The sequence below is a fragment of the Hemitrygon akajei genome, chromosome 4 (genome assembly GCF_048418815.1).
Source record: "Hemitrygon akajei chromosome 4, sHemAka1.3, whole genome shotgun sequence".
Lineage (NCBI taxonomy): Eukaryota > Metazoa > Chordata > Chondrichthyes > Myliobatiformes > Dasyatidae > Hemitrygon > Hemitrygon akajei.
Window position 1 is genome coordinate 35,799,011 of NC_133127.1, and position 21,874 is coordinate 35,820,884.

Consider the following 21,874-nt stretch of genomic DNA (forward strand, 5'->3'; position numbering starts at 1 on the left):
ATATACATATGATGCGTTAATTAGCCACGCTAAATTGCCTGTATTGTGTAGTTGAGTAGAAGAGTCTGAGGGGTAATTCATGGAATGTTCAAAGAATAACATGGGTTGGGTGTTTGGTGTTGCAGACTTGGGCTGCAGGGCCTGTTTCCATGCTGCATCTCTGAAAATCAATGTTATATAGTGTTTTCTCATCTAATTTACTATTCCACAATCACAGTGTTTTTACTTATCCATTTGTAGCAATGGTGCCATTAATATATAGATCTTTCATTTAATAATTTCCCACTCGGGATCAATAAAGTACTTATTATTATTAAATTCAGTGCCTCAGTCCCATGTTTGTGAGGTGAGGAGAAGGAAATTTAAATAAATATAGCTGCAACAGTGAAAAAAACAGTAAATTTTCAAGTTTTAACATGTTGGTAATTTTTCATCTTGGTCCTCTAGTTTATTCTGAACTACAGTGGCCTTCTGAATATCGTGCTGCTCTATATAAATTTTCCTTGCAAAGCTGGTTAGATTTCTTTGAGTAAGGTAATTTCAATTAGAGCAAAATGAATGTTTGAGGTATAAGGTAAAATACATTGGTTGAAGAACAAACCCTAAATTTCTTGTTACTTCTTTTCCAGTTCTATTGTCCATTTGTTCACTGTTATGTGATCCAAACCCTGACGACCCACTAGTGCCAGAGATTGCACGTATCTACAAAACAGATAGAGAAAAGTAAGTATCTAAATAGGTAGTTGTTCAATAATTCATTTTTAAGTAGTCTTCTGATCCTACAGTTAGTGTTAAATTGCTTTTATGTAGAATCATATCATTGAGAGGGAGGAAATGATTCTGCCTTCAAGTTAGTTCAGTGCTTTCATGCTGAATATGTGAACCTTCATAGCAGTTAATTGCATTAAATGTTTTCTGCACTTTGCATATGTTAAAAAAAATCACTTGTGCATCATGACTTTGGGACTAAGATGCTTTGAGAACTGATTGTTATCTCTAATTAGATATTGATCAATTTCCTAAATTTCCAATAAAGTATCCCAGTTTTGCAAAGCATAGGTGACTGATTAGCTTGGGTTCTGTGACACTTTTTCCAAGTTTATTTATTCAGAAAATGTGGACTTCACTGGCAGAGCTTGTAGATCACACTAATTGGTTTGGAGTTGTATACATAGGCTGAACTGAATTAGGATGGCAGATTTTCTTCCTAGGGTTGACCTTGTGGGATTATAATATAGATTTAATTATTAGAATTTTCTGCTAGAATTTGAAGTTGCATCACTGGAACAATGATCCAGAGCTTACTTGGGCTACATATTAACATGATGCGTAGAAACCAAAAAGATGCTCTACTGAATAAAACAGGCTTTTTTTGTACTCCAGGGAAGTAAAGCATTATGCAGAACAGGTATGAAAATGGAGTTGAGGCTAAGGTCATATTAGCTTCTCACACACAAAATGCTGGAGGGACTCAGCAGGCTGCCTGGCCTGCTGAGTCCCTCCAGCATTTTGTGTGTGTTGCTTGGATTTCTAGCAACTGCAGATTTTCTTGTGTTTGTTATCATATTAGCTCGATTTTTAAAAAAAATGGTAGACAGGGCTTTAGAGTCACAAGTACTACTTCTAATATGCAGAGAACAGAGGGATATAGGCCATATGCAGGCAGAAGGGATAATGTGGTCATTAGCTTAATTAGATTGGCACATTATTATGGGCTGAAGTGCCTGTTCCTATGCTGTACTGTTCTTCGTTCCTTTTACTTGTGCTCTTAGGAGAAGCATGTGACTTTGTAGGTACTAGTCAGTATAACTTTGGGTGAGTAAGAGATTTTGGAGACTTTATCTGTAAAAATGAATGCTATTGTGTCTTGCCAGGGTTCCCAGCCTTTTAGGTGCCATGGACCCCTACCATAAACCGACGGGTCCATGAACCCCAGATTGGGAACCTCTGTTAGTGGTTTGTGAGGCAGTCTTTATTCTAGTACAGTAGAGATAATTAAGTGATCAGGACCTGTCACAACTCTCCTGTATTTACAAACCCCATTTCCAGAAAAGTTGGGATATTTTCCAAAATGCAATAAAAACAAAAATCTGTGATATGTTAATTCAAGTGAACCCTTATTTAACTGACAAAAGTACAAAGAAGAGATTTTCAATAGTTTTACTGACCAACTTAATTGTATTTTGTAAATATACACATTTAGAATTTGATGGCTGCAACACAACAAAAGTTGGGACTGAATTAAAATAAGATTGAAAAGTGCACAGACTATTCAAGTAACACCGGTTTGGAAGACTCCACATTAAGCAGGCTAATTGCAGCAGGTGAGGTATCATGACTGGGTATAAAAATAGCGTCCATCAAAGGCTCAGTCTTTGCAAGCAAGGATGGGTCATGGCTCACCCCTTTGTGCCAAAATTCGTGAGAGAATTGTTAGTCAGTTCAAAAGGAACATTTCCCAACGCAAGATTGCAGAGAATTTAGGTCTTTCAACATCTACAGTACATAGTACTGTGAAAAGATTCAGAGAATTCAGAGACGTCTCAGTGCGTAAAGGGCAAGGTCGGAAACCACTATTGAATGCGCGTGATCTTCGAGCCCTCAGGCGGCACTGCCTAAGAAACCGTCATGCTACTGTGACAATTATAGCCACCTGGGCTCGGGAGTACTTCGGAAAACCATTGTCACTTAGCACAGTCCGTCGCTGCATCCAGAAATGCAACTTGAAACTATTACGCAAGGAGGAAGCCATACATCAACTCTATGCAGAAACGCCGGCGAGTTCTCTGGGCCCGAGCTCATCTCAGATGGACCGAAAGACTGTGGAACCGTGTGCTGTGGTCAGATGAGTCCACATTTCAGCTAGTTTTCGGAAAAAACGGGCATCGAGTTCTCCGTGCCAAAGATGAAAACGACCATCCTGATTGTTATCAGCGAAAGGTGCAAAAGCCAGCATCTCTGACGGTATGGGGGTGCGTCAGTGCCCATGGCATGGGTGAGTTGCATGTATGTGAAGGTACCATTGACTCTGAGGTGTATATTAGGATTTTAGAGAGACATATGTTGCCATCAAGGCAACGTCTCTTCCCAGGACATCCATGCTTATTTCAGCAGGACAATGCCAGACCACATTCTGCACAGGCTACACCAGCGTGGCTTTGTAGACACAGAGTGCGTGTGCTTGACTGGCCTGCTGCCAGTCCAGATCTATCTCCTATTGAAAATGTATGGCTCATCATGAAGAGGAGAATCAGACAACGGAGACCACGGACTGTTGAGCAGCTGAAGTCTTCTATCAAGCAAGAATGGACAAAATTTCCATTTGCAAATCTTCTACAATTAGTATCCTCAGTTCCAAAACGATTAAAAGGTGTTATTAAAAGGAAAGGTTATGTTGTAGCGGTGTGCTACACGCAGCGCTAAAATAACGACACGGAGTCGATAAACTGCAGTCAAAGAATAAGTTTATTTCAAATTCACAGTCTTGCTTTAAAGCCTGTCTCCCCCACCCGATACCTCGAGAGGCACGTACTGAAACCCCCTGAGGCTATCTTCCTTTGTGCCTGCACTCTGGCTAATTGTCAGCCGGTTCGAGTGTGCTAGTAATTGGGTCGCCACATAACCCCCCCCCCCCCCCCCCCCCCAGAACCGGCGGTACACCCCCCAATGTCCACAGTCTGGGCCGGGCCCTGTTTGGGAGGTCGGCCTCTGCGCCGCGGTGCCGGAAACTCGACCAGTTGCGCCAAGTCCACATGGGCCAGTTTGAGTCGGTCCACCGTGAAAACCTCCTTTCTCCCCCCAACGTCCAGCACGAACGTGGACCCGTCGTTTCTGATCACCGTAAACGGCCCCTCGTAGGGCTGTTGCAGCGGTGGCCGATGCCCGCCCCGTCGAACAAACACAAACTTACAGTTCTGCAGGTCTTTGGGTACACAGGTCGGGTGCTGCCCATGCTGCGAAGTGGGTATGGGGGCCAGGTCACCGAGCCTCTCGCGTAGTCTGCCCAGGACTGCTGCGGGTTCCTCCTTTCGCCCCCTTGGGGCTGGTGTGAACTCCCCGGGAACGACCAGGGGTGCGCCGTACACCAACTCGGCCGACGAATCGTGCAGATCGTCTTTGGGCGCCGTACGGATGCCGAGTAGGACCCAGGGAAGCTCGTCCGCCCAGTTAGCTCCTCGCAGGCGTGCCATGAGAGCCGACTTCAGGTGACGGTGGAAACGCTCCACCAGTCCGTTCGACTGTGGGTGGTAGGCAGTGGTGTGGTGCAGCTGAGTCCCCAACAGGCTGGCCATTGCTGACCACAGACTGGAGGTGAACTGGGCGCCTCTGTCGGAGGCAATGTGGGCCGGTACACCAAAGCGGGACACCCAGGTGGCGATCAGTGCCCGGGCGCAAGATTCAGAGGTGGTGTCGGTGAGTGGGACCACCTCTGGCCATCTTGTGAACCGGTCCACGATAGTGAGGAGGTGCCGTGCCCTGCGCGACACTGGCAGGGGGCCCACGATATCCACATGAATGTGGTCGAAACGCCGGTGGGTGGGGTGGAACTGCTGCGGCGGGGCCTTGGTGTGTCGCTGCACCTTGGCCGTCTGGCAGTGCATGCAAGTTCTGGCCCAGTCACGGACCTGCTTGCGGAGTCCGTGCCAAACGAACCGGCTGGAGACCATCCGGACGGTAGTGCGGATGGAGGGGTGCGCCAAGTTATGAATGGAGTCGAAAACACGTCGTCGCCAAGGTGCTGGGACGACGGGACGGGGCTGGCCGGTGACGACGTCACAGAGTAGGGTCCTCTCACCTGGGCCTACGGGGAGGTCCTGGAGCTGCAAACCGGAGACTGCGGTCCTGTAACTCGGGATCTCCTCATCTGCCAGCTGTGCCTCAGCCAGTGCCTCAATGTCTACCCCTTGAGAAAGGGTGTGAATGTTAGGGCGAGAGAGCGCATCCGCCACGACATTGTCCTTACCCGAGACGTGCCGGACGTCCGTCGTGTATTCAGAGATGTAGGACGGATGGCGCTGCTGGCGGGACGACCAGGGATCGGACACCTTTGTGAATGTAAAGGTAAGCGGTTTATGGTCCGTGAACGCGGTGAAGGGCCTACCTTCTAAGAAGTACCTGAAATGCGGGATTGCCAGGTATAGCGCCAACAGCTCCCAGTCGAAAGCACTGTATTTGAGCTCGGGTGGCCGCAGGTGTTTGCTGAAAAACGCCAGGGGTTGCCAGCGGCCCGCGATGAGCTGCTCCAGCACCCCACCGACTGCCGTATTAGATGTGTCCACTGTGAGGGCGGTAGGGACGTCCATTCTGGGGTGCACTAGCATCGTGGCGTTCGCCAAGGCGTCCTTCGTTTGAATGAAAGCGGCGGCGGACACCTCGTCCCGGGTAATGTCCTTGCCCGGACCGGACAGCAAGGCGAACAGGGGGCGCATGATCCGGGCAGCTGAAGGGAGGAAGCGGTGGTAGAAATTGACCATACCTACGAATTCCTGGAGGCCTTTGATCGTGGTGGGTCGGGGGAAATGGCGGACCGCATCTACCTTAGCGGGCAGAGGGGTTGCCCCGTCTGTGGTAATCCTGTGGCCCAGGAAGTCAATGGTGTCGAGGCCGAACTGGGATTTGGCCAGGTTGATCGTTAGACCGTAGTCACTCAGCCGGGCAAAGAGTTGTCGGAGGTGGGACAGATGCTCCTGACGACTGCTGCTGGCTATGAGGATGTCGTCCAAATAGATGAATGCGAAGTCCAGGTCGCATCCCACCGCATCCATCAACCGCTGGAACGTCTGTGCGGCATTCTTCAGGCCGAACGGCATGCGGAGGAACTCAAAAAGACCGAACGGGGTGATGAGAGCCGTTTTGGGGACGTCGTCCGGATGCATCGGGATTTGATGGTATCCGCGGATGAGGTCTACCTTGGAGAAGATCTGCGCGCCGTGCAGGTTTGCTGCAAAGTCCTGAATGTGCGGCACAGGGTAGCGGTCCGGTGTTGTAGCCTCGTTCAGCCTGCGGTAGTCGCCGCACAGTCTCCAGCCCCCTGTCGCTTTGGGCACCATGTGCAGGGGGGAGGCCCATGGGCTGTCGGACCGCCAAATGATCCCCAATTCCTCCATCCTCTTGAACTCCTCTTTCGCCAGTCGGAGCTTGTCCGGGGGAAGCCGCCGAGCGCGGGCGTGGAGGGGTGGTCCCTGGGTCAGGATGTGGTGCTGTACGCCGTGTCGGGGCATGGCTGCCGCGAACTGCGGTGCCAGAACCGATGGGAAATCCGCCAGGACCCTGGTGAAGTCGTTGTTGGACAGCGTGATGGAGCCGAGGTGAGGGGCTGGCAACTGGGCTGCACGCAGGGAGAACGTCTGAAAGGTCTCGGCGTGAACCAGTCTCTTCCTGGGCAGGTCGACCAGTAGGCTGTGAGCCCGCAAGAAATCCGCACCCAGAAGCGGTTGGGCTACGTCGGCCAGTGTGAAGTCCCACGTAAACTGGCTGGAGTCGAACCGTAGCTGCACCGGACGGGTGCCATAAGTCCTTATAGTGCTGCCGTTTGCGGCCCGCAGGGGGGACCCAGCGCCCTGCTGCGGGTGTCGTAACTCGTCGAAGGTAAGACGCTGATCTCGGCACCGGTGTCGACCAAAAACCGGCATCCCGACTGCTTGTCCCAGACATACAGGAGGTTATCCTGATGGCCAGCCATCGTAGCCATCAGCGACGGCTGGCCCTGGCGTTTCCCGGGAACTGGCAGGGCGGGCGACAACGGTGGGCTTCTGCGCCCCACCGCTAGTGGTAGAAACACCATTGCTCGTTGGGCTCCACACCCCGGCCTCTGGGTTTAGCAGGCTCTGCGGCCGGGCCTGGACTGGTTTGCTGCTGGGAGCGTTGCTGGGTGATCTGTGCGATGGACGCCCCACTCACCTTCTTGGCGTTCCACAGCACGTCCGCCCGGGTTGCCACCTTCCGGGGGTCGCTGAAATCCGCGTCGGACAGCAGCAGGCGTATGTCCTTGGGCAGCTGCTCCAGGAATGCCTGCTCAAACATGAGGCAGGGTTTGTGTCCGTCGGCCAGAGACAACATCTCATTCATTAAAGCTGATGGGGGCCTGTTTCCCAAGCCATCCAGGTGCAGTAAACGGGCAGCTCGCTCGCGGCGGGAGAGCCCGAAAGTCCCTATGAGCAGGGCTTTGAATTCCGTGTACTTGCCGTCCGCTGGGGGAGACTGTACGAACTTTGCGACCTGGGCCACTGTGTCCTGGTCGAGGGAGCTCACCACGTAGTAGTAACGGGTGTCCTCTGAGGTTATTTGCCAAACATGGAATTGGGCTTCTGCTTGCTGAAACCATAGGTGAGGTTGTAGCGCCCAGAAGCTTGGCAGCTTCAAGGAAACCGCATTAACAGATGCAGCGTCTGTCATCTCCGGTCCAAAAACATTTGGACCGTCGAGGTCACCAATTGTAGTGGTGTGCTACACGCAGCGCTAAAATAACGACACGGAGTCGATAAACTGCAGTCAAAGAATAAGTTTATTTCAAATTCACAGTCTTGCTTTAAAGCCTGTCTCCCCCACCCGATACCTCGAGAGGCACGTACTGAAACCCCCTGAGGCTATCTTCCATTGTGCCTGCACTGGCTAATTGTCAGCTGGTTCGAGTGTGCTAGTAATTGGGTCGCCACAATGTAACACAATGGTAAACATGCCTCTGTCCCAACTTTTGTTGAGTGTGTTGCAGCCATCAAATTCTAAATTTGTGTATATTTACAAAATACAATTAAGTTGGTCAGTAAAACTATTGAAAATCTTTTCTTTGTACTTTTGTCAGTTAAATAAAGGTTCACGTGAATTAACATCACAGATTTTTGTTTTTATTGCATTTTGGAAAATATCCCAACTTTTCTGGAAATGGGGTTTGGATATACTTTAGTACTACATTAGTAAATGGTGTATTAACCAAATATCCTCAATACCTTTCTAAGTAGGGGCAGTTGTGGTTCATGTGTTTAAGTAAGATCTGTGAATCCCAAGTCTGCTGTCCATTATTCAAGTTTAGCCTGGCACCTCTGCTAGTATTATGGGTTTCCGCCTATATTCCTTGCCAAAGAACCCAGGAAAGTTATGACAGGTCCTGAACTCTTAATCACCTCTAATAGAATAACGACTGCCTCACAAACCACTAACTATTTCCCAATCTTGGGCCTGTGAACCCCTCAGTTTATGGTAGGGGTGCATGGCATAAAAAAGGCTAGGAACCCTGGCACTACAAGCGAGGCCACTTGCTTTTTCACTTTATTTCCCTGAATACCTAAACACAAAGATTAAGAGTAGGAGTAACCCTTTAAGCCTGTTCTGCTATTCATCAAGATTATTTCTTATCTAGGTCAGCGCCATTGCTATTTTATTTATCAGAAATCCTTTTGATCATTTTTTAAGGGAATTCAATGATCAAACCAGCACAACTCTTCAACAATTGTTCATCCTTGTATAATTGTATCTCAGTATTAAATGACCTACCCTTTTACTTGGTCATTGAGTTATAGAATTATACATCATGTAAACAGGCTCTTCAGCCTAACTCATCTATGCTGAACAAAGTGCCTACCTATGCTAGTCTGTTTGCTCATGTTTGGGCCATATATCTCTGAACATTTCCTATCTGTGTACCTGTGCAAATGTCTTTTAAATGTAATTGTACCTGCATCTGCATTATAGGCTGAAGGGCCTGTTCCTATGCTGTACTAGTACCTGCAAAGGATCACGTACCTCTCATAAGAGTACATGTATTACATGTAGAATAGTACGGCATAGGAACAGCACTTTCAGCCATAATGTTGTGCCAAAATAGTTGGTTTAATTTACCCATCACCCTGTGTGTGGAGAAAGTTGTTTCTCAGATTCCCTTTAAATATTTTTACCTCAGTTTGTTAAAGATTCATCTGTTAATTGCTGGAGGCTGGCTACTGGAGAATTGTGTCTAGCCAGGAAATTCTCTAATGTCTACTCTTCCCATCAAATCAGCCCCCACCTTTCCACATCACCCTCTCCAAATTAAAGAATATACAGATTGCCATTGTTAACAGGTGTTTTGGGATAATCCCCTCTGTTACTGTATACCTTCCAAATTCAGGTTGTTTTTGTATACTATGGAGAGAGATTGCACACTACTGCTTTGATCAAAATTTAGACCATTATCTCAATATAGAAGTCCTCCAGCTGATGTTGATTGCCATTACATAATCCTGGCACTGAGGTATAAACAATCCATCCATAGAGGAACGTTGGCTGAATTGAAAAACAAGAGTGACCCTATGGCAATCAGTTGTTGGAATGTTTTCCTCTCTCCTTAATCTCCTTACCTGCCCATCACCTCCCTCTAGTGCTCCTCCCTTTCCCTTTCTTCCATGGTCTTCTGTCCTCTCCTATCAGATCTCCCTTCTTTAAGCCTTTATTTCTTTCGCCAATCAACTTATCTCTCTACTTCACCCATTTTCTCTCTCTCCCAGTTTCACCTATCACCTGCCACCTTGAACTTCATCCCCTTTCCCCACCACCTTATTCTATTTGTTGACTTTTTTTTCATTTCTACCAAATCTGAGTCTTTATTCTTTGGTGATGGGAGGAGATTTTAACTGCAGGTTAGACCCAGTCTTAGACCGATCATCTTCCAAACCAGTCTCTCTTAACAAATCAGTTTTGTTTATTCAGTCTTTTTATTGAAATGTGGTATTGTTGATGTTTGGCATTTCTTACATCCTTTAGATAGGGAGTATTCGTTTATTTCCCCATGTTCATCATACATATTCCAGGATTGTTTATTTTAATATATTGATAGATGATTTCATCAGTTCATTCCTGTTAATATAAAGAAATTGCTGTTTCAGAATCGCGCTCCTATATTTCTATCTTTAAATCTCCCTGGTTTTCCTCAAACAGACAGAATTTGGCATTTTAATACAACTTCGTTATCTGCTAAGGAATTTTTTTAATTTCTAGAGAGGCTTTTTTTTTGAAGAGAATAAAAAGGAAGAGACTTCTAATATTGTATGGAACACTTTCAAGGCCTATCTTAGAGGACAAATGATTTCTTATACTGCAAGTGTTAAGAATAAAGCTATTAAAGAAAGAATTGAATTAGCCAATCAATTGAAACAATTAAATCAAAAATATGCTATAGCTCCAGATCCTGTTTTATATAAAAGATGTGTTGAAGTTAAAAGTAAATATGATCTTCTGTTAACATATCCAATTGAAACTCAACTTCTTAAAGATAAAATTCAATTTTACATTCACAGAGATAAATCAGGCAAAGTATTGGCCAACCAATTTAAAAACTTCAGTAGCTAAATGACAAATTAAAGAAATTTGCAAAACTAATGGTGATAGGACAACTGATCACTCTGAAATAAAAGTCTGCCTTTTATAAAAACCCTACTTAAATGTGGATAGTTGCTGTGTTTTATCAATGCTTCATTGGCTTAACTAAGCAAATTATGTAGTGATTCTTAAACACACTCCTTCATGACTCATGGGGAAATATGTAAGACAGAACTGATGAAGGTGGGTTTAAGTCTGAAAAATAGTTTCATTTCTGGTGGTGAGATGGGAAATAAGCAAGTGGGAGACAGCAGACCAGGCCATGCCTGTGGAGGGAGAAACAGGTAATGTTTCAAGTTGAAGAGGGAAAACATTTTTTTAAAATTGCAAATAATGTGAGTGGAGGGGTAGCTAGGCCAAAAGTAATATCTAAAGGGTGAGACTAGAATTAGGAATAAGTAGCTGCTAAGATGTTTAATAACAACAATTTGATAACATAAATAAATATAAAATATTAAAAATGGATATGCCCATCATGTGGAACTGTTACTGGAGAGAGAAAACCTGAGTTAATGTCAGAGGTCACATGGTAGAAATGGCCAGTTATGATAAGGGAGAATTACTGAAACATCTGTACAGTTATTATGAGATAACTGGACTAAAAAGTATAGAAGAGTTTGAACACGATCAAGCTTGTGTTGTACAAGCTTTAAGAGTTTTAAATTTCCCTCTTGCCTTTGGTAACTAATTTGCCTACTCTTTCATGCTGATTTGCATTTTGTCTTTCTGTAAAGACTTTACGGAGGAATGTTATAAAGAGACAGATCTATGAATGTCACTTTAAATATCTGCTTAAAAAGGGGTGCCTTTGTATTTTGGCTGGTTTCTTGAATCTGAAAGTTCTCAAGCATAAGTTAGACATTTTAACCTTGAGAAACCAATCTAGTCAGAACAAATATTTATTTTCATTGTTAACATCAGGAAAATTTTGATTCCACATTGAATAAAAGATTCCAGTTAATTTTAACAAGGTTCTTGCAACAGAATTGGAATTTGTCATACCTTGAAATAGTTGAAATGGGCTTTGCTACATTGCCTGCAGACTTCATAATCACTTTTCAATGCAGGTAAAAAATTGTATTTTATCCATCAAATATGTGTGCTTAGTTGTTTATACTACAAAGCTAACCCATTTGGCATACTTACCCGGATGCTTAAAATATGCCACCTACTCTGCCTCTGACTAGTAATGGAAAGTAGGATATCCTTGTATACAATTTCCCCAGAATTTGTGTTCAGACTTGCCTGGGTAGTCCACGGAAAGCCTAGTTGATGCTTCATTATTTACTTGTCCTCTAATATTTGTTTTGTTGTTACAAGGGTCAAGAAAAAATTTGTCTTCACCTCCCTCCTGCTCTTTTTCTTTTAGCACATAGCCATGTACACAAACTTCTGTGTTTGTATACACACTACTTAAACCATGCTGATAAATTGCAAAAGAAACTGGCCTTTGATTTGAACAATTTGCGGTCAGAACCTACAGCTCAAACCTATCCATTTGCAACCTAGGATTTCCCCCCAAGAATTTGCAAAGCAGCCACAGAAAGGAGGTAGACCTGTTCAGTCTTAATGTGTTTTGGTGTCTGATTGCTTTGGACAGCTTGGATGGTCATGGATGCTTTCACAGAAATGACAAGGAATGTTATCAAGATTTGTGATTGCATGATGATGTAGATGCTACAGATTAGTATGTTGGTACTATACTCAGTTTGGCTCCTGAACCTCTTTTGATGTACTGGACAGGTGAAACCTGTTCTTTGGGTTTGGGAATTTAACTTGTATGATATTGGATGTTGACTTTTCTCTATTCCCAAGAATGATTTAAATAAACAGGACTTTGGGGTGGAAGGAATTTTTTAACCAGCTTACTAAAGATAACCTTGTTAACTTTAACAAGGTTCCTGCAACCCTGTAGGTGACACAACACTTCAAATTAGGCCTCCTCTACGTCTTATTCTAGAGATTTGTCAGTAACTGTAGGACTTGCTTGCGTGGTGAGCAGTAGGACACTGAGGAGTGTGGTGGAACAAAGGGGTCTAGGAATATAGATCCATAATTCCTTGAAAGTGGCGTCACAGGTAGAAAGGGTCATAGAGAAAACTTTTGGCATTGGCCTTCATAAATCAAAGTATTGAGTGCAGGAGATGAGATGTCGAAGTTGTAAAAGATGTTGGTGAGGCCTAATTTGGAGTGTTGTGTCACCTACCTACAGGAAAGATGTCAATAAGATTGAAAGTGCAGAAAAAAAATTACAATTGCGTTGCTGGGACTTGAAGACCTAAGTTCCAGGGAAAGGTTGAAGAAGTTTGGACTTAAGGACATTTGAAGAATGAGGGGAGGTTTGACAAGTACAGTGCTGTGTAAAAGTCGTAGGCACATGTATATAGCTTGGTTGCCTAGGACTTCTCACAGTACTATAGTAATGCGTGCACTATACTGCCACAAAAAAAACAAATGTAATGACGTGAGTGATGATAAACTTGATACGGGTCTCTATTGTGGACTGAGAGTGGGAAAGGGGATAGGAAGAGGGGAATCATTGTGCAAAACTGTGCAGAAGTGTTGAGAACCCTAGGTATAAATATACAAAATTATGATAGGTATAGATAGGGTAAATATGAGCTTCTTTCACAATCTCCATCAGCACAGGTGGACCACAAGGCCATGTGCTTAGCCCCACTTTACACTATGACTTTGTGGCTAAGCACATCTTCGATGCCATATTTAAGTTGGTGCGGCCTTTCATTGATTGTATTGAATATGCCTGCAAGAAAATGAATCTCAGGGTTGTATATAGTGATGCTATATGTATTTTGATATATTTACTTAGAACTGCATTACTCTATGACCGTGATAAGATGTGGAATGAAGTTAAATAGCATGCAGCATAGAAATAGGCCAGTTTTGTCCATGTAAACATTTGAGCCTCTCCCATTGTTTCTTATCTACCGTAGATTCCGGACTACAGAGCGCACCTGATTATTAGCCGCAGGCTCTAATTTTAGAAATAAAATCAATTTTTTAATTGTAAAGGCCGCACCGGATTTTAGGCCGCACCGCTACTTTTAAATATACATACGTATCGGTAACACAAATTACGTTGCATATACTTTTTTACTGAACAGCACGAACAACATTCCAATATCTCCTAGCGACTGGTAAAAATATATATATTGCAGCCTACCAGGAAAAGTTATTGATCGACTTTAACTTAAAAGCAGCGTTTTCGATCGGGTCTAATCGGGTCTGACGCTTGCGCAATGCGATCGGGTCTAATCGGGTCTGACGCTTGCGCATTGCGATCGGGTCTAATCGGGTCTGACACGCTTGCGCAATGCGATCGGGTCTAATCGGGTCTGACGCTTGCGCAATGCGATCGGGTCTAATCGGGTCTGACGCTTGCGCATTGCGATCGGGTCTAATCGGGTCTGACACGCTTGCGCAATGCGATCGGGTCTAATCGGGTCTGACGCTTGCGCATTGCGATCGGGTCTAATCGGGTCTGACACGCTTGCGCAATGCGATCGGGTCTAATCGGGTCTGACGCGCTTGCGCAATGCGCTCGGGTCTAATCGGGTCTGACGCTTGCGCATTGCGATCGGGTCTAATCGGGTCTGACGCTTGCGCAATGCGCTCGGGTCTAATCGGGTCTGACGCTTGCGCATTGCGATCGGGTCTAATCGGGTCTGACGCGCTCGGGTCTTGCTTCGAGTATTTTCCATGTTGATGAGGGTGAGTACAAATGACTGATTTACAATAATTTAATTGTGAAAGTGCGCTTGATTTATCGTACAATTTCATTGGACCTCTGTGAACTACTCATCAATTTTATTGGTCTACTGTTACGAGGCAAAATGTTTACGAGGCGGCATGAAAAAAAAACCATGTATTAGCCGCTCTGGATTATAGGCCGCAGAGTTCAAAGCTGTTCAAAATGTGGGAAAAAAGTAGCGGCTTATAATCCGGAATCTACGGTAATTATTTTAGTGTTATCCCGTTGCTTTTCTTCCCTCTGTTTAGACAATGTCTCCTTAAATAAATGCATCCCTGCTTTTTATTTACTTCAGGAGCTATTTCTTAAACCTCAGTCAGTCGTTGGGTAAGGGTTTATGAATTCCTTATCTGGTTCCTTGATTACTGTTTCATTTTATATTTTTGTTTTTTGCTCCTCTAAATGGAAACAACTTTTACTATGAGTTCTATCAAAAGTTAGAATACCACTTAGCATGATAGAGTAGCACTATTTCAGCACTGGCAAACTGGGTTCAATTTCACTGCAATTGGAGTAAGGAATTTGTCCATTCTCTCTGTGACTGTGTGCATCTCGTTTGGGTGCTCCTGTTTATTTCATTCCAAAGAGTGAATTTGGGCTAGTAGGTTAATTAGTCATATGGGTGTAATAGGGCTGCATGGACTCTTGGAGCTAGAAATGCCTGTTTTCAAGAGGAGAGAAGACTTCAGTCTACTTATCCTTTTTGAACAGTCACAATTCTAGTCGCATTTTAAAAAACCTTGTTTGCACTTTACATTAACCTAACAAGGTTTAATTATTTTCAATCACTTTAGAAATGAATTTTGATAGTGATTGCTTCTACTGCTTTACTAACCTTTCCCCACTGCAATATGTATTTGTTCTTTTGCACCCTGTTCAGATTCTTGCTTTAGAATTAGCATGTAACTTTCCTGTTTTTTCCTACTAAAAATGGAATTTCTCTCATTTGTCATGTGGAATTTCATCCTGACAGGTGGTAATTTATTTCAAGAGCAGTAAGGACATAGAGTAAATGGGTGGGACCTGAGGCGGTTAGCACAATGCTATTGCAGCTTGTGAGTGTCTGAGTTCAATTCCCAGTGATCTCTGTGTAAGAAGTTTGTATGCCTTCCTGTGAGCACGTGGGTTTCCTCCCACAGTCCAAAGATGTACCAGTTAGTAAGTCAATTGGTAACTATAAATTGTGTGATTAGGCTGGTGTTAAATAGGTTGGTTGCTGGGTGGGGCAACTCTTTGGGCCGGAAGGGGCTGTTCCATGCTTTATCTCTGAATAAATTAAAAAATAAAATGTCGATGTACAGGGAGACCTTGGGAGTTGCAAGCACTTAATCGCTGAAAGTTATGACAGGGTTGATAGAGTAAAGACAAGAGTATTTGGTGTACTTGTTTTCATAGGCTGAGTCATTGCATATAAGAGTTGGGGAGTCATTTTGCAGCTATATAAAACACCAATTAGAGTGCACTTATGTGTTACTGTATACAGTTGTTGTCATATACTACAGGAAGTATATGGTAACAATAGGGAGTGCAAAAGAGATCCAGCAGCAAATGTCTGGAATGGAGGACTAGTTTTAAGAAGAGATTGGGTAAGCTGGGTTTATTGTGACTGGAACATAGAATGGGGGGTGGGGGGGTGGGGCTGGTAAACTTGCTGGATATTGATAAAATTGAGGCGTTGAGATAGGTTAGAGAGTTGATTTGCCCCCCCCCCCCCCCAGGTAAGGGGATCCAGAGCTGGAAATCATGGTCTTAATGTGAGAGAGTAATAATTACAGAGATCTGAGGGGTAAGCATTTTGTGTGTTGCTCAGATTTCCAGTATCTGCAGATTTTCTCTTGTTTGAGAAGATGGCGAATTGTTGTGGGTGAAGGACAGTGGAACCTCTGGACTTCTTGACATGCATTTCCTAGCTGTAATGCTATTGCTTTACAAATTACTCTGCTGAAGTAGGACATGGCTTTGAAGACATCTCAATCTGAAGAAATAGGATACCCACACAAAATACTAGAGGAACTCAGCAGGCCAGGCAGCATCTATGGAAAAGAGTAAACAGTTGACGTTTCGGGGCAAAACCTTTCATCAGGACTCAATGATGAAGGGTCTTGGCCTGAAGCGTTGACTAATTTACTCTTTTCCATAGATGCTGCCTGGCCTGCTGAGTTCCTCTAGCATTTTGTGTGTGTTGCTTTGATTTCCAGCATCTGCAGATTTTCTCGTCAAACAGCATACCCAGATGCTTTTCTGATCATTGTGGGATTTTCAACCAGGCCAGCTTCAAGAAATCTCTGAATCACTGTCACCAGCGCATCACCTGTGGAATCAGAGGAGCCAACATACTTGCCTATCGTTAGGCCACCATCAAGTATGCTTACTGTGCCATCCCATACCCACATTTTTGAAAATCTAATTACCTGGCTGTAATTCTACTCCCTGCGTATAGGCAGAGACTAAAAACTGCAGCACCAAGAAAATATAGTCAAGGGAGGTGGAGGAGTGCTTACAGGACTGCTTTGAATTGGTGAACTGGACAATATTTAGGGATTTGTCTTCAAATCTGAATGAATATGCCACAGATGTCACCGACCTTTGTGGATGAGTATGTGCCTTCAAGAAAGTACCGGACATGCCCAAACCAAAAGCCGTGAATGAAACGGGATTCATAGTTTGTTGAAGGTTAGATCTGTAGCATTCAAGACTGAAGATCCAGGACTATCCAAGAAGCCGAGGTACAACCTATGAAAACCTTGCACTGACATCTGTAATACCAAGAAATTAATTGTGGACTTCAGGAAGGAGCAGTTGAGGGAACACACCAGTCCTCATCGAGGGATCAGCAGTGGAGTGAGCAATTTCAAGTTCCTGGGTATCAATATCTCTGAAGATTATCCTGGGCCCAACATTGATACAATTACAAAGACTGCGGCTATATTTCATTATGAGTTTGAGGAAAATTAGTATGTCACCGAAGATGCTCTCAAATTTTTGCAGATGTGTAGAGCTGACAACTGGTTGCGTTACCATATGGTATCGAGGGGCCACTGTACGTGATTGGAAAAAGCTGCATGAAGTTGTTAATTCAGCCAGCTCTATCATGGGCATTAGCCTCCCCAGCATCGAGGACACATTAAAAAGGCAATGCCTCAAAAGGGTGGCATCTATCATTAAGAGCACCTGTCACGCAGGACATGCCCTTTGGAGCGTGAAGACACACATTCAATGTATCAGGAACAGCTTTTTCCCCTCCGCCATCAGATTTCTGAATGGACCATGAATCCATAAACACGGCCTTAATATTTTGTTTTACGTTTAATTTTTTAAAATATTCTTACTGTAATTTAGTTTTTAAATTATGTATTGCAATGTACTTATGCTGTAAAACAACAAATTTCACCACATATACCAGTCATATTAAATTTGATTCTGAAGAGGAAGTGTTGGAACTTTCAGCTTTTATCTTTTTATAATAGTATGGTAGATCAAAATTCTGAATTGAACTGAGAGATTACAATATCATAAAAGGAAGCAGTGGGGTGATTTTAGAAATGGAATCTAATCAATTCTTTCTGTTGTGAAAATAATTATCAGAATTAATTTATCTATTTTGCTAACCTGTTAAATGAGGGTCTAATTTGAATGAGGGTGTAATACACTGAGTTCACTGTGGTTTGTGTGAATATTTCAAAGTTAACTGTACAACATAGGTCTGAAATCTGCTAGCCATTTGGGATTTTTGGTAATGTAGTCTATTTTGTGTGTTGCAGGGCTTTGAGCAGTTAGGTACAATGTATTTGTCATTAAGACTTGCTGGGGATTACTTTGACATGTGACCTTATTTGATTTTTGATCACTAGAATTTAACTTGTTGGCTTTAGTTGGTTCAAATTGGCAGTACAAAGAAACAGACTAAATTATATGCAGTTAGGGAAACACCCTCTAAGTTCACCTTGTCAAGACCCTCCTCAGGATCCTATGTTGCAGTCATCACACATCACCTCATTGAATGCAAACCTAGCCTCCATTCATCTCCCATTATAGGAATAACTTAGAAATCTGTATTGCTTCCAATGAATTTGCATCATTAAATATGGAGACCACTATTTTAGGTATGCTTTGACCATTGCCTTTCATAACTGGCATCACCACTCTGCTTTTTATTAATGAATTGAGAATTTATAACTTTACAGAAAATACCGGAGTGGGGAATACGATAATTATATTTGTGTTGGCAGACTGTAACTAATGGGATTATCCAGGGATTCGTACTTAGGGCCCCATTTCACTGTCTGTATCCATGTTTGTTGGAAGGGGCCACCAAATGTCATATTCTCAGGTTGTTGTCAAAAGCAGATAGGATTGTGAGGAGGGTGGATGATGTAAGAGGGCTGCAAGGGCATACAAAAGAACTAAGTGGATGAGACCATGGACAGATGTATAGGAAAATGTGAGATTATTCACTTTGCTTCATTTAACAAAAAAGTAAACCGTTTTAATGGTGTTTGATTGGGTGGTGTTGCCATTCAAAAAGAACTTAGCTGTATGTGCCTACAAATTACGGAATATCAACATCATTTGCATTTGCACCAAGTGATTAATAAGGCAAATAATTAACCATTTGTGTGGTACATTTCGGCCTTTAGATCAAGAGTGTAGCAGTGTTAAATATGAAGTTGAGCAAGTACAATCCTCCTAAGGATTGAACTGAAATTGTAATGCAGGGATTCTCAGGTTAATAAAAAAACAATGCTGGAGGAACTCAGCAGGTCAGGCAGCATCTGGGAAGGGAAATAAGCAGTCGACATTTCAGATCATCTGGGACTGACGTGGTCAGCCATCATTTAGTGCGTTGCTTCAGATTTCTAGCATCTGCGATCTTGTGTCTCCATTCTCAGGTAAAATCAAGCTTTTAAGGTTTGAGGAAGGTTTCCAAAATTCCAAGAATCGGGTTAAGTTAGCATTGTCTTCATTGTCACTGTTGGAATGTATTTACGATGCACAGGTGGCAATTCAGTCTATTGAACCAACTCTGACTCAAACCAATTCAGTTCCATATCCTGATTATTTTCTTGTAGCCCGTTCTCCATACCCACTTATTCCCCTATGAATCCACTATGATAATTTACAGCTGGCAATTAACGTAAGTGTTTAGGTTGTGGGAGAAAAACAGAGCCCCTGGGGAAATTCACATTGTCGCAGGGAGCACGTGCAAACTCCACATATGGCATCAGTATCTACTGCTCTGCACTACAGTGCCAGTAATGTGGGTTCAATTCCACTGCTGTCCGTAAGAAGATTTTGTTTTCCCCATGACCGCATGGGTTTCCAGCCACATTTCAAAGATACGTGGGTTAGTAGGCTAATTGGCTACATGGGTGTAATTGCAGCCTGTTATTGTACTTTCTCTAAAGATAAAAAGGAAAATCAAACTTTAGAATTGTATGTTTTGGTGTTTGAAGAAATATCTGATTCAGGCACTACAATGGTCCATGGCCAAAATGGATAAGTTCCTTGTTTCAAAAATAAAGTTGAGAAGGTCTTTCTATTGGTTGGGCTTTATAAGGTGCTGGTGAGGCCATACCTTGAATGTTGTGAACAGTTTTGGGCTCATCTAAGAAAAGATGTGCTGTCATTGGAGATGGTTCAGAGGCGGCTCACAAGGAGATTTCAAGGCTAAAAGGGTTATCATACGAGGAACGTTTGTACTAGGTTGGTACTCGCTGGAATTTAGAAGGATGGAGGGGTGGAATCTCATTGAAACTCTTTGAATGTTGAGAGGCCAATACAGTGTAGATGTTGAAGGGACATTTCCCATGGTGGGCGAGTCTAGAACAAAAGGGCACAGCCTCGGGATAGAGGGGCATCCATTTAAAATAGATGTGGAGAAATTTCTGTAGCCAGGGTGTGTGAATTTGTGGAATTTATTACCACAGGGAGCTGTGGAGGCCAGGTCATTGGGTATATTTAAGGCAGAGCTTGATAGGTTCTTGATTGGACGTAGCATCAAAAGTTACAGGGAATGGGGCTGAGGAGGGGGGAGAAAAAGATCAGCCATGATTGAATGGCGGAGCAGACTCGATGGGCCAAATGGCTTAATTCTACTCCTATATCTTATGATGAGGGGGGAAATGATTGGAACAAAAGTGAAACCGTTTTCAGGGATTCTCAATAGAAATTATGTGTTGGGTTTGTTGAGTGGTAGCCTTGTATAATTATCATTTGCAAATGGTCAAATATACAACTAGCTGTAATAAGCCACATTACTTTTGTGTGTAGAAGCTGCTCATTTACATTGAAGAGTAATTTTTCTTTTATCTTTATTGAAGTTTTTTTCATTTCATTTTTGGAGATGAACATACAATGTCTTACTCACCTTTTGTCCATCCTGCATGAACATGATCAAAACCTTGAGCTACAATTGAAGTCAGCAACAGAGGCTTAAGAATATTTCCCTGTGTGCCCCTAATGTGCCCTTACAGTTTGCTGAATAGATGATTGACGCTCCCCTTTCCTCCTTATCTGTTGGTACTTAAACATGCTTCATTTCCTTGATGTGCTTTGTGTTAATGGCCAATGTCAGTTTTTTTTGGTCTTGGTGTGAATAGTGTCTCTGTTTTCCATAAAAGTGCATCAATATGTAAATTAATGCCTCTCCTTTTTATTTGCAGGTACAACAAAACAGCTCGGGAATGGACTCACAAATATGCAATGTGAAACCTGATACCTTGGAGTTCAAATATCTTGCATCATAGCTGGAATAAACTTTTAAATTACTGATTTATGATTTTACTATTTGGCTGCCCCCTTGTAAGATCACATCTTTCATACCCCTCTTCCCATCCCTTAACCCTATCCTCTCCTCATTCCTCCTCCTCCACCCCCATTCACATGCTCTTGTGAGAAGGCAGTTTAGTACTTCGTGCTTGGAAAGACCACTGGATTTCTAATGTAGTTTCATCAATCATCTGAAATTTTGACCTCCTTTATATATGGAGCATGTGTTAAGTGGCCAATACCTTCATAATAACTTGGTTATGAGATTAAAACTATTCTGTATTGAAATAAGTGCTGATTTTTACCTGAAATTAAATGGGTCAAATACTTTTCTTTAAAGATTGCTGTATTAATGGGGCAGCATCTTTCATTTTCCCCTGATAAAATAGTATTTGAGTCTATTTACTTCATGCTCATAACTTTGTTATGAATGGTGGATTGGTTCAGAACGTTATAACGTCGACATTAATTAAAATATATGCTGTATTTTATGCATGTTAATAAAAGGAATGACTTAAGGTTTTTGTTGGTTTTACGCAGAATGGAAATGGAAGTTACTGTCTCTTAATCTTCCTCCCCAAGCGAACAAACTCAAATCATTTTGTAAATTTCATTTACAGTGCTACTTTTTACAAAACAAAATGCAACTATCAGTTGATCTGTTTACCACAACACTTCTACATGGCACTGAGTAATGGTTCTCATTTCACGGTAGACCGATCAACTAATAGCTTGTATTCATTGGGTTTTTCTTTTAATAAAGTTGCATAAACCAATGTTTGAGCAGCCTGGATGAATGGAGTACAACCTTTTAAGGTACAACTATGTTGAAGTGATGATAACTTTAATTGGTAGCTTTTCAAGGTTATTTATGAAAACAGTTTTGCCAAACAATTTAAATCAGTAGTTTTAAATGCTTTAGTGCTCAATCTTGGTTCTCTGAGCACTCTATTCTATATAGTGTCCATGTTCACATAGGACTAC

General features: G+C 43.0%; 1 protein-coding gene across 3 annotated transcripts in view; it reads left to right on the plus strand.

The window, feature by feature from the left end:
* Positions 1 to 21,666, plus strand: part of LOC140726232 (ubiquitin-conjugating enzyme E2 D3-like) — a 39,908-nt gene extending 18,242 nt beyond the window's left edge. For 2 of the 3 annotated variants that reach the window (XM_073042325.1, XM_073042327.1), the window contains exons 6-7: positions 630 to 723; positions 20,785 to 21,666. In XM_073042325.1, coding sequence (XP_072898426.1) covers positions 630 to 723; positions 20,785 to 20,830 — 140 coding nt within the window. In that variant the 3' untranslated portion in view covers positions 20,831 to 21,666. Of the gene's footprint in view, positions 1 to 629; positions 728 to 20,784 lie in introns of those variants that run through there. The other variant, XM_073042326.1, reaches the window with a different exon arrangement.
* The last annotated feature ends 208 nt before the right edge of the window (positions 21,667 to 21,874 follow it).